Here is a 13,957-nt window from a genome sequence, read left to right on the forward strand (position 1 = left end):
TTATCTTTTACATTTTTCTTATGGAACTTCACATGGCATAACATAATTTGCTCCCACGGACCTAATCTAATCAAAGTTTGTCATCTTGTCTAATCTGTAACAAATTACCTCCTAATCCTTTAATGTTAGAGCCAAAGTAAAAGAAGCAACAACGGAATCTTCATTTCAAACCCTCTGATGAACAGACTCTACAATAGCCACAGCCTGGAATAACCCACCTTTTTTGTTTGTTGTTGTATGTGTTTTTTTTGCTTTTTGAAGATGGTTTTCTTCTGACCGCACACTGATTATTAAACTATGTGCAAAAATACGACTGAACACTGAGATCTGGTTTTATTACTTACTTACTTTGCAGCTATGTGGCAAAGCTACCCTGCAGACGGCCGCACAATATCTTGTGGGTTTTTGGCTTCAGCCTGTTGCATCTGGATCTCACGTATACCCCACTGCATCACCCGAAGTACATCCATAGAATCTATTCTGTCTATCTCTGGGATTTACAACTGTTGAATTACCAAGGAAACCTGCAAAATGATCGTAATACTCGACCTGGAGGGATCCCTTGCACTGATGCTTCAATACACACACACACACACACACACACACACACACACACACACACACACACACACACACACAAACACGTACAAAATCAGACATTCACACAAACATTTCCTTTCCCTCTCCGCATGCAGTGCCACACATACAGTTCAAGGCACAAAGGTCAGGGAACATCATCTAATACTGAACAACACCGTTCAACATTTGGCACTGTCTTCTTAGCTACACTGGATGACTTTTTTCTCTAAGGACACACTTTTTCTAGTTAGTACTTTTTCTTCACTGGATTTCATACTGTTTTTATAGTATCTTCCTTTCGTCCTACGTCATACTGTTTGGATCTTAAACTGTGATTGCACCAGCTTCCCAATGCTCTTCTTTCTGATCTTTCTGTTCTTCTCTACTAACATATTATACAGGCTGATGTGAGTGGATGACAAGCCAGTTTTAGACAGCCAGAATATGCCTGTAAGTGTTTTTTAAATAGACTATAACCCAAACAATTCTATCAGGGTTTAAGATAAAGAAACGTAATTACCTTGATTACATCTTAAAATACAAAGCAAAACTTGGGGTCTGAATCAGCTCCTTTACCCTTATTCTCCTAGCTGTTGTAGTAACAAACAGTGTACAACTTCAGTCTAGTAACCATTGCAGCTGTATGCAAATCTGAATGTAGCTTGACATCATAGTAGATCATCGGTCAGCTGTGTTGGTCTGTTTTCCTCTTTCTCCCTCTTGTGTGGGGGCAAGACAAATGGTGGAGTTTACTGTTTTCTAAGTCCCCCGTGCTCTGAAAAATGAAGACAAACTACTGCACAGTGTGTCGAGCCTCGCAAAGCACCACTTGTTTTAAGAATGAGGGGGTGTATTGCAGTCCTAAAAGGCCTTTGTATGTAATTCAATGAGACAAGTTACAGGGAGCAGAGTGTCCCTACCCTTCAGTTACAGTAAAGAAAGGGGTTTTCGTAGGAAAGACATTTGAGAGATCCCAGATTTCTCTGATCCTAACCACAGAGGTACCAATGACACCAAGGGTCATTCTAGTTCATGATAGTGTTCCATCTCATTTAGAATGTGAGGATTGATCCACAACACTGCTCCGGGTTCAGTTATCTTTTCAGCCCCCTGACAGTGTAGTGTAGGACAGGCCACGGGGTAACCTGATCCCAGGTCTGCAGTAAGTGTGCTTCTCACCCGATAAAAAGGACAGGCTATAGGTCATTTGGGAGGAAGAGAAAGCTCACGTGACTTATTGTTTTCTCTGCCTACACTGTGCTCTTCCCTCTCTAGATTTAATATGCAATCACTTGTATTTACTCTTTTTTTTGCAAAAGAGTGATTAGTTGGAAAAGGATGGTGACTAAAGGTAACTTTTTGGTAATTGAAATGGGCAACAATCTAAACCTTTGAAGCATTTCTGGTTAAAAAAGTAAATAAAAGTAAAGAGTATTTTCTTCAAACAGCAATGGTGATGCTTGTGGATTGTTGACCAGTCCAAAAATCATAATTTTACATTATGACACTATCAAATGATACTAATGTTAAGATTAAGAGTGAGTAGGGAGCTATGACCTGGGTCATTATGCATCATATTGTAACAGGTTTTGTTCAGATATGGCGTCCTCCTTGGTTGATGTCCCATCTGTCGGAATTTGGTGTGTAAATAGAACTTGTTTCAAAATGTTCCCCAAGTGTAACAGTGAAAATTGACATTGAACCCTTAAAGGACCTTGATCTTGTCAGGATTTAGAGAAATGGTGGACCCAAAAATGCAGACAACAGGGCAGTGTTGAGTTTGAGGATTTAATAAATAAAAAGGGATACAACAAAAAGAGTCCTGAAGTAAGCAGGCAAAAATACTTCCAAAAAATGTTGAAGAAACAAAAGACCAGTCATCAAAATACACTGGAATAACGAGACAAAAGGAGTAGAAATACACACAATGGAGGGAAAACACAAGGCAGGAAGTAAAACAAGACATGACATGGGAGAAACAGACTACAAAATAAAACAGGAAACTGAAGCAAAAAACATGCACAGGATGAAAACACGGTAAAACGCAACAGAGAACACAAGAGACAGTAAACAACAGGAAATGGGGAATAAATTAACACAATAAAACAGGAAAAACTATAACAGAAAACCACAACCATGACAGATATGTTGCACTGGCCTATACACAGTAATGACATCAACCAAATAGGCCATTCTTTTCTTTCTGATTACAAATCTGGGCCTTTATTTGGTTATTTGCTGCGATGAAAAGCACATTATGTTTTCCTTTTTGATGTTACCCTGTTCACAGTGTGAAATCTTTCCACTTTTCATATTTAATGAATAAAACTCTTTGCGCTGATAGATGAGCTCCTGACTTTTTGTAACCACATTTAAACAAGAACCTATACACTTTAATGTCAGAGGCTTTGTGTGCTTGTATAATTAGAGCAAACCAGATAGAGCCTCTATCTCATCAACTCCCCTCCTCCATCTTTCCTCCCCCACATCCTGGTGGCTTAAATCCCCAAGGAGTAGGTATGGTGGGAGACAGGGTGAGAAACAGAGAAGCTTTTGTTGATGTGCAGCATGTGGCATTTGTGTTGTGGCGTCACACTTGGAAAGAGGTCTGCTTGGCTTGGGTGTAATAGGTTATCAATACATTTTATTGATTGCTCAGATGAAAGCCCCATGGATGTGTCATTGTCTGCTGTCAATCTCTAGTGGGAAAAGATACATAGAGACAGGGACAGACAGCCAATGTGAGGACAAAGACAGACAGCTGATGCATGTGGATATGGAACCTGTGTGTTCTGAATATAGATGAAAGGGAGCGTCTCATTGTTTCCAGGAAGACACATGTTGCTCGAGAAAGCTTATATGTTGTTGTTGTGGTGTGGGTGCGCATGGATGTGTAGTGGAAGGAGGATTTGGTGCAGTGCGAATCCCCTTTGTAATGGTGCAGCAAAACCCCCCTCCCTCTCTATCCAGCTCTCTGTTTCTGCACGCTGAGGTTTATGTAAAAGCCTTACGTAAGACCATAACACTCACTTGTACTAGCCCACTACATCAAAGCTAGTGATGCTGGCAGTGAGGATGGTGCGTGCTGGTGCCCGCGCATGTGTGTGTGTCGGCTGATCTCATCATTAATCTGCTGCCTGGGTGATGTATGTGTGTGTGTGTGTGTGTATGTGTGTGTGTGTGTGTGTGTGTGTGTGTGTGTGTGTGTGTGTGTGTGTGTGTGTGTTTTGGTTATGATGCATAAATCTGGTATTGGTAAGTGCACGATAGAGAGGATTTAGTTTGTATACAAGACACTGAGGAGAGAGAACGAGGAAGGGATGCAAAGAAAAAGTGGGAGAAAAAGATTCACGGTTAGTGTTAGTGAGGGTTTGTCTGGGATAAAGTGCTATTAAACAACGCTTTTAGCTAGCCGATACAACTTTTGATTAGAATGTAGTGTAATAGTAACACGAGAAGAGAAGAGTCACGAAATCAGCAAACTGACTCAGTAATGCCAGTTACAGCAATACCTGTCTAATGTTTGCTAACATTAGCTGACATTAGCCACCAGCTACAATACCAGGCTGACGTGGCAAAACTGAGTGTACTAAATGGAACAAGGTTGAATTTGAATGCTTATAAGTTCAACTTTTTATTTTCAAGACTATGCCTGTGCTGTTTCTTCTTTACATAGTCTTTAATAATATAAAAGGTATGAGTGCTTATACATATGGTTAATGTGTAGCCTATTGCCAATTATCAGTGTGTTGTTACATAAAAGCTATTTTCTAGCTAGTATCTGGGTGTCTTCATTAAAGTGTGTCTTTCTAAAGGGCTAAAACAAGATACTGAGATTTCTTTTTGTTTTTGTTCCAAGCTAAATTGGTAAAACTATTGGAAATTTAACAAAACTATCATGCTGATGACTTAAACTAAGGAGATATCATCATTATATATTGGATTGGTTAAAATGATAAGGTGTTTTTACTACACTGCACAGTTGATCACCATTTATCTTGTAGAAGATAATATATACTATTAACCAAAACAACACATTTTAGCTTTTCAGAAAGACCAATTAAATAATCTGTTCTATAGAGAACAACCTATTAAATGACAGATGCTGGTGGAGAAAAACACTAGTAGGAAAGAGTAGAGTCAACGTCATACCATTTCCAAAACAAATGAAATCATGATGGTAGGTTGGGTGTCCTTGCCCTGATAAATGTGTGCATGTATGATGGAGCCTGAAGCACCATTCAAAAGCTGTACCCCACATTTCTCATGGCAGCCTCTCTATGGTCGTTCCCATAGTAACTCCACTAGGTCAACCAATGAAAAGAGGGGGCTGGGCAGCAAGGAGGATGGGCAAGTGTTTGGGGGGTTGCTGACATAGTGTGTGAGAGATGATTAGAGTTGAACTGGTGCAGTAAAACATTTATACACACACACACACACACACACACACACACACACACACACACACACACACACACACACACACACGCTAACCTACATGTTGAAATGCACATGCACATATACTGTAGTTACTGACACACATCCTTTAATATACCATCAACAAGAGAGGAGAAATGCAGTAATTGAGATTTCATTCAACAGTGCACCGACCTTTAGCACACCTTGTCTAAACACATTAATTCCCAGTGTAAAGTATGACAAAGTAAAGGTTCCACTCCACCTCTGCAACCTCATGGAAAGCCATGGCAGGCAACGTTGTGCAATCTTTTTTGCTTGTCAATAATGTATCAGTCAACAGACACGCTTTTGACTCTGTGAATGGGCGGATGTGTTCGGCACACCATGAAAAACAGGAGCACACAATACAGCATGATGTCGGGTGAAGCTTTAGCCCTGCAGACAGTCAAACGTATCAATCTGGTTTATACTAGTCCACCAGTAAATGACAAATTCTGATTTTAAAGTGATGAAGCGGCAGGAAACAAGATGTTTAATGAAGTTCCAAACTGAATGGGACCTTGTGAGCAGCAAACTAGAAGATGAATTGAATTATGAATCACAAGATGAGTGATGACTGAAATTTACCTTTAAAGATACAAGGTCAGGGAAGCGAGTTAATGGTCTGATGCACAGTACAATGTCTTGAATTTAGCACTCCATATTGAATTAACATTTTCACTTAACTGAATTTGTGCAGACACTTTTATGAGACGCACAACTGGTATGCATCCTATATTTCTAAATGAATTCACCTATTGAACATTTGAATGGAATTGCCAGATACACATCAGTTTCACATCATGAGTTTAAAATTAAGATGAGTTGGTCCCCCCGTCAAAGTGTGTGTTGCCTCTTATTTACTTGAGCAACAATGCTGAAAAATGCATTAGGTTGGGCAGACTGGGCGATACACTCCATATGTATGGTTGTGTTTGTGAGTGTATTGCATTTTAGGCTGTAAAATACTCTCTTAAGCGTCTTCTGCATGACTGGCCTGTCAGGTCATACTTCTCTAAAGCTGAGGCCTCCAGCTGTACCTGTAACGAGAAAGAGAACCTGCGTGGGGGGAGAAACGAAACCAGTAAACCAGGCTGTCGTGTTTTGAATTGATTTGTACATAAACAGGTCACTCTAGCTCGTTGGGACTCTAAGGGAGAAGAGTTGAATACCCCATTTATTCTTACGCGAGTCTCTAAAGTAAGTGAAAATTACCAAATGTTTCAGTTCAAGATTGGTCGTGAGTATTTTTAATCACTCATTGAAAGTGACTTTGATGTATTTCATCCTAAAACAGGTTCGGTTTTGGCAGACATGTAAATTCCAAACTATAACCTGCAGTCAGCGACTGGAACTACTTTGTACATTTAAAAGATAGATCAAAGTCTTAGTTATTTTAGAAAATAAAAGTAATTGGAAAAAAAAAAAAAATAAAAATACTTTGAGCATTGTATGTTTTCAGACGTGTGCTTTTATGTTACTTTAAGAGTGTTGCTCTCGAATCTGACACTCTTCCATGGAGTCTTCTCCTGCTATCACATTGGTTACAGCAACAAATGTTTCTAATACAAGTTATCTAATATGAAGACAACAGGAGCCTGCCACCTTGCAAAACCTCATACACCCCAGTAAAGATCAAACCTGTAACTGACGGGGCGACCTCTGGCTCACCCAGTGAGAGCGTGCGCCCCATGTGTGCTGGGGCCTTTGCGGCGGCCCGGGTTCAGGTCCGACCTGCGGCAATATGCTGCGTGTCATCCCCCATCTCTCTCCCAGCATTCCTGTCTATCCACTGTCACTAGATCCGCTGAATATAGAGAGATGGTATGGTAAATAATGTCTCTTAGTGATATTCTGGCTGGCATGCACAATTTCACTGAGCAAACATATAACTTATAAGTAGTTTGTCACTCATTCAGAGGGTGCTCACCAAAAGATTAATTTAGTGTTGATGCTCATGGTCAAAGCTTAGTGCTGGACCCTAGTGGCCCTAAATCTCATTAAAGTTCTTCCGATTGCTTAAACTCATTTTCTAAAACATTGTTACAGATCACAAAACGTCTTCTTCCAAAAATAAAGATAAATCAACCTGTGCATCACTGAGACCAAAATCTTCCCCTTTTTATTTCATTACACTTTCCAGTATGTACATACAAAAGCATGACATTTTAAACTGGTAAAGAGATTTTAGTCTGACTCAGTTTCATTCATTTCATATGTGATATTATATGTCCTTGCAATACACAAAAATCGACTGGATGTAACAATCCCCAAGATGTCTCTTGTGTCCACCTGTCCAAACCACCATCTTTCCGTGTTCTTGAACAGACTGTTGGCTGGTGTTGTCTGAATATATCACAGAGTTTGAATTGTGTGTGAAAGCAATAAGGGCTTACTGTAGAGATGCAAACATTTCACGGAATAGCCTAATGATTGTCGTTTGAGGATAGTGCCGAAGCAACTGAGAAACAATGTCTTTACTTTATATTCATAAAGCTTACATTCAGTACATTTGTTTAGTGCACTTGGGCACACACACACACACACACACACACACACACACACACACACACACACACACACACACACACACACACACACACACACATAACCCTACACCAACACACTTGGTTAACTTGGTTAAATAAAGAATAGAGTGGATTCACAAAGATTTTAAGAACACAAAATCACCAGTTCCAAACTTACAGATTCCTAAAAGGTCCTAAGCCTTTAGATAAAATTGTCCAAAACATCACAGTTACATGTGTTCAATAGAAATATTACAACGGCTGCGTGCCAAGATAGCTCAGTTGGTAGAGCGGGCGCCCATATATAGAGGTTTACTCCTCGACGCAGCAGGCCGGGGTTTGACTCCGACCTGCGGCCCTTTGCTGCATGTCATTCCCCCTCTCTCTCCACTTTCATGTCTTCAGCTGTCCTGTCAAAATAAAGGCCAAAAAAATTATCTTTTAAAAAAAAAAATATATTACAATGGCTGTTCTGAAGATCCATGAATCATTAGTCAACAGCAGTTGAGCATTCAGCTTGATGGAGCCTCAATATCCACAGTGATAAAAGTGTACAGTCTATCCCTCACAATATCCTTGACTGAGTATTTAAGGGAATTAATGCCATCTTTATCCATGGTCCACCGGGTTTGGCTTAATTTGCCAGGATTTTTTGGATTGGGCTCATTGTGCAGGTCTCTCTCATGTTTGATCATCCTGTACTTTCCTGTCACCGAGTCAGGTCGAGAAATGGACATTCCACGGTGAAGAATTCGGTTATAGATATCGTCGTCCTCACCACCCCAGCCCCAGAAACTGTTCGGAAAGCCATTAATCTTCAAGTATTGGTCCTTAGACAATGAAGAAACCCCACCAAAGTAGCCGTTATAGGGTAATTGGAAGTTAAATTTGTCCATAGCCACAGCCAAGTGTCTGGGATTGTCAAAACATCTATAGAGGTTACGGTCATTCATAGGAACCAGATCTATGTCAGAGAAGACAAAGCACTCATAATCATAATCCTTCAGTGCTTCGACGTAGCCTGTGTTCATCAGTTTAGCCCGGTTGAACACTCCCTCTCCATCCTGGTTGATGATATACACTCTGTAGTCCAACTGCTGTCGTATCAATATGGGATGGAGGTAATACAGCCAATGCTTCAGGTGCTCATGCCGATTTCGGAATGCGATGATGATCGCCACCTAAACATGAAAAAATAAGTAAGTTTGCTTAATGTAGAGAATCATTAAAACTTTGGTCATTTTTTTCTGCTGGTAAAGGTAAGTAAATTGTAGAATGTGGTGAAGGAAAACTATTTTAAGTAATTTATGGTAACTAAAGTGCCCTGTAAGTATCCTCTCTGTTTTTTTTTTGTTTTTTTTTAATTTTATTAAAAAAAGAAAAAGAAAATAAAATAAAACCATAAAGGACATGTATGTAATACGCACAAACTGAATGATAAAAATACAAAAAACTTATTTTAAGATTAGGACTGCCCAAAATCATAAAAGGTTTAATAGCAGGGGTCTTCATCATTTTTAAGCCAAGGACCCCTTAGCTGAAAGAGAGACGGAGCATGACTACCACATATATTGTATGAAATTGAGTTTCAAATTAAACAGGAGGAAAATAGATGGATGGATATCATTATTATTTATACATCATGTTTAATGTTAAACATACATATGGAAGACACAGTGAATCCTGAAGTTTAGTTTTACACCCTATAGTAAGCCTATCATTAATGTGGGAATTAAATGTTTGTTTTTCACGACAAGGACGATTTATTTTTGACAATATGTTGGATTCATGTTAATGTATATTTTCAGACTTATTTTTTTTTTTAAGATTATTTTATGGGCTTTTCCGCCTTCCGACAGGACAGCTAGGGTGAGAAAGGGGGGAGAGAGAGGGGGAAGACATGCAGGAAATCGTCACAGGTCGTATTCGAACCCTGGACCTCTGCGTCGAGGCATAAACCTCTTAGTAAGAGGTGTGCCCGCTCTACCCACTGAGCGAACCTGGCCACTTTCAGACATATTTTAATTTTGGAAATAAAGACTCATAAATGTTCAGACTATAATTTGGCAGTCACCCTGCAGTAACACTGAGGAGCCCCTAGGGGTCAGGGAACCCCTGTTGAAGATCTCTGCCTTTGGCTTTGTCTATACCACACACCAGAGACTTCCACATTTTTTCCTATTTAGTTATCATAATTTTTACACATTATACAAATATGTATATGACATACTTCACTCAAATTTTGACACGTCTTTAAACATGTCTAAACTAATCTAAAATCATGGTAAATGGTTCCAGTTATTATTCTGTACATTTAATCATTTGTCTCTCCATACATTCACCTACCTTTTGTTGGGCAATACAGTCTGGTGGCTTGTACCGTCCACCCTCCTGAAGAATAGAACCAACCTCCTTTCTCACGTCGTCCAAAGTCCGGTTAAAATTAAACTCCACATGGAGTGGACCCACAAGATTTGGAGGGGTGTCAGGGCAGGGTCCCAAAGTCTTGCTCGTATTGGGTGGCGTCCGTGTCTCTTCTGGGCTGGCATTTTGGGCTTTAGTCTCCGGTGGAACGAGTTCTTTTATTAATTGGGAATGTGTGTTGTTTGCCATACGATATGACATTGTAAAAACAAGATAAGTGTTGTCTTTGCTGTAGAATAGAACCACAAGAAAACATACCAAACTAGCAAAAGCAAAAAGAGCCAGGAAGCTAAAGAGTTTTTTCAGCATTTTTGCTAGCCCTAAGTTGAGTACTGTACAGCTCTCTTACAGCTCTCGTACAGCTCTGCTACCTGCATTCCTCTTTGCAAGTCAAAGTTGGTTAAACAAAAGAGCAACCAAACAGGTTTTTTTTACGTGGGAGTAGCTTCCTTGTTCACGTCAGCTGATCAGGTTGGGCCTAACACCTGTTGTTAATAATTAATCTTTTCTTTGCAATTTGTTTCCTTTTATATTTCCCAGACTCTAATGACAATTGAAAGTATATTACTGTGAGTCTGAGTATGTCTACAGTACTATTATACAATTCCTTTAATTTGTATATTATCTACCATGTACTTTTAGACTGGTGTTAATTTATATGAAACAAACACAAAAACACAGAAGGAATGTATCAAGAGAAACTTAATTATTGGCTAAATGGTCTGTGAAAAAATACAGTATAATTACTTAACTAATACTTCCTGTATGTTGTCAGACTGGGCCCTCTAGTGGTGGGTGATTGAGGGTGCTGAATGTCCTGAGTGTCCCGTATGAAACTTGGCAGACCAGCAGGTTACCCACAAGCCTTCAAGAAGTCCTCAAAGAACTTAGCAGAAGTTCAAAACCCTGACAGACTTCCTTAGCCAGATCCGTCCGAGTAAACCTGAGCTACGTCCCAGATACTGAAACTTATCCACACCTGCCCTTTGAAACACGTAGACGTCCCTGAGATTCAATCTGTTGCCATTTGTCTTGTAGAAACAGTCGTCCTGGGAGGGCTAAACCTTTAAAACACTGCAGGCTGCAGGGCAAGGGTGGTCCCTTACAAAGTGGAACAGGATTTAGGGTATTTCCATCTGCAGTAAATCTCTCCTGTGGAATGTCACTGATAAGTATTCTACACTGCAGTTGACTTCCTATTTATGTGCAGATGAACCAATCGCAGGGTCAGTAAGGAAAGGGCCATCAAAATGAGGAAGCTAGTCTTACTTGGATGCAGGCATATGGGAAGGGTGTTAGTTTCGCTGACCACACCCAGCTTTCCTTTGTTTGCATCAGGAACTAAGTCTTTACAGATAAAAAGCTGTTCCAGTTTAGCGCTGTATTCATATAATAGTGAGTAGTTTTGAAATGTTTTAATCTCACGTGTACAACCAGTCCCAGCCATTATACAGATAGGTTGATAGAAAACCGCAGCATCCTCATTCAGTTCTCGCATGCAAATTTGCAGGTTTCACACATTCAGCCCCTGAGAGTAAGCTGAAGGGTGCTGTGCGACATCGAGGGAGAATTTCAGTTTTAGTGTGAGTAAAATAACCACTGCAGTCAAATGGGTCAGATGTACTATTTCTCATAGTATTAAACTGGGAGATATGATGATGTCCTTACATTTATTTATAAATACAATTTTGTGTTTTTTTGTCTCAATTTTATAATTACTCGATTGAGCAATTTACAAAAGACATAGTGCTCTGCTTTTCGGTCAGAACATGCACACAGCAAATGCTGTATGGAGATCCATGGCCTTCATGTGACATCAGTACACAAACTTTCCACTGAAAACAAAGCAGCCAGTCTTAAAGTCATGTGACCATATCAACCGTAACAGATAAATAGAGACGACATTCATTTCAAAGCATAAACATATTTCAACTTATAATAAAACATAAACAAATGAAGTACTGCTGTTTGGAATCGGTTGGATGAGTGTTTTAGGAACACGCTTAGTCCAAAGAAAAGGAAGGACATAATATGAGTGAGAAGAAATGGTTGTCAGGATAACAGACTGGTTGAAAATGTATGCAACAACTTGAACAGCAACAAAGTCAGATACATAACTGCAAAACAATACGCTCAACTTCTGTTGATGGCTGTAGTTATATGCCAATCATTTTGCCGTTTTCTTACATCAGAGAGCTGCTGAGCCGAGGTGCTCACGTTGCTAATGTTATTTCAACATGTTGCCTGAAAAGGTTTGTCCACAGCTGTTTGCTTAGTTACTTAGACAGTTACTTAGACATGAAAAACACTAGTTTTTAAACTAAAATTGGTGCCCATGGGTAGACTTTGCTCAAAAAAGTGCTTCTCGAAAGAGCTCTGTGTTCAATTTAGTGAGGGTGGCTTGTGTGGTGGAAAGTAAGGAAGTCTGGTGTTGTCTGTGCAAGTTTACTACCACTGTGCTGAGTTTTTTCAGACTGTTTTTTGTGTGCTTTGGTAACAAAAACAGTTACGTTTCAGTCTGTGTGCCTTTCTATACAAAGAGCATGCAATTAAGGAGCAACAATGAGGATTTTCTTCTTAACCACCATAAAGATAAACCTAGTCTGTCCTGACATATCATTCCTAACTGTCTTATCAGTATACGTTGTGTCCTTTTCAAATTAAGATTAAGTTAAATTAAGGTTGGCTGATGCTAAATGGGGCTCAAAATGTATTCCCATGCTACCCATGGGGCAGCAAAAGCTCAGTCCCTGGGGACTTGGCTTGGGAACCGGCGGGTCACTGGCTCAAGTTCCTGCACAGAACAAGTACAGAATGTGGACTGGTCAAAAACTGGCCAGTTTGCTGAGGTGCCCTTAAGCAAGGCACGAACCCCCAACTGCTGCAGGCTCTGACATCTCTCCAAACATAATGCATGTGTTTAGAGGTCCTGTTTGTGCATGTGTGTATTTCGGCCTGTGTGTGTGAAGATATATAACAACAGAGTGAAAAAAATCCCCCTTTTGGGATTAATAAAGTGTACATTACAGACTCTGTCCAACAGTTAATTCTATTTATGTAAGCCATGGGTTTAAGCAGTGTTTTTGACACTGCTTTGGGAGGAAGGCTTAAAATATGAGCAAATGTTCCCACATTCTACATTTTCCCAGGAATTTGATGGAGATGTTCCTTTGTCCCCTATTTGCCTGTTTAAACTATTTACTATGGTTCATCGTGTTCACCATGGGGATTCTTTTTTGTTTTCTTACTGCTTCAGTTATGTGATATAAATGGTTAATATGTTGATGTTGGCACTCAACTGAACTCAAGTTCTCAGGGCTGCATATAGCCTGAAGTGCCAGCCAAGATGTTAAATGTATGCTTAAATCATAATTCTGTCTAAAAATGTTCTGATAACAACCATAAAAGCTGAACTTTTAAACTCTTTAAAAACTAGCAAAACATATGGGTGATTTTCCAGCTTCAGACATTATATTAGCGGTTTGTGGTAGATGTTTAAAAGACAGGATGGTGAGGAGGAACTTTATAAGTTAAAGAATACTCATTTGGAGTACATACAAGATGTAAAATGGGTAATTACTAAAAAAAAATCAGTGTGAGAAGTTTGGTGCAAACAGATGTATTGAGAAGTAGTGTGACCAAACCACCAGTGGGCAAACATAGGGTTATTTTTAGGGAGGACAACGCTTAGTATCTACTACTGTGTGCTTAGTGTTCCTACAGATATCATGAGTGCAGTCTTGTATATAACCACTAGAGGGTAGTCATGCATCACTGATAAAGAAGAGGCACACTGGGGAGAAGGCAAGTTTTTTTTTTGAGATTACAGATAGGCATGCCAATGAGTAGGATCCTGCATATCCCCCAGCACACACACACACACACACACACACACACACACACACACACACACACACACACACACACACACACACACACACACACACACACACACACACACTACATGC

At 39.8% G+C, this 13,957-nt stretch overlaps 2 protein-coding genes across 2 annotated transcripts in view; one reads left to right on the forward strand and one right to left on the reverse strand.

The window, feature by feature from the left end:
• amer2 (APC membrane recruitment protein 2) overlaps positions 1–2,920 on the forward strand; it is a 5,551-nt gene extending 2,631 nt beyond the window's left edge. Inside the window, exon 1 of the mRNA XM_078280372.1 lies at positions 1–2,920. This exon is cut by the window's left edge and continues 2,631 nt beyond it. The gene's annotated coding sequence lies outside the window, so the exon portion shown is untranslated.
• Positions 2,921–7,133: 4,213 nt separating this feature from the next.
• On the reverse strand, positions 7,134–11,146 carry LOC144536991 (beta-1,4-galactosyltransferase 1-like). The gene is made up of 2 exons (XM_078280373.1): positions 9,912–11,146; positions 7,134–8,746 (listed from the first exon to the last, which is right to left on the reverse strand). Exons 1-2 carry the CDS (start codon positions 10,296–10,298, stop codon positions 8,078–8,080), a joined length of 1,056 nt encoding a protein of 351 aa, XP_078136499.1. The 5' UTR covers positions 10,299–11,146; the 3' UTR covers positions 7,134–8,077.
• Positions 11,147–13,957: the final 2,811 nt, after the last annotated feature.

Source organism: Sander vitreus, chromosome 22 (genome assembly GCF_031162955.1).
Source record: "Sander vitreus isolate 19-12246 chromosome 22, sanVit1, whole genome shotgun sequence".
Taxonomy (NCBI): Eukaryota; Metazoa; Chordata; class Actinopteri; order Perciformes; family Percidae; genus Sander; species Sander vitreus.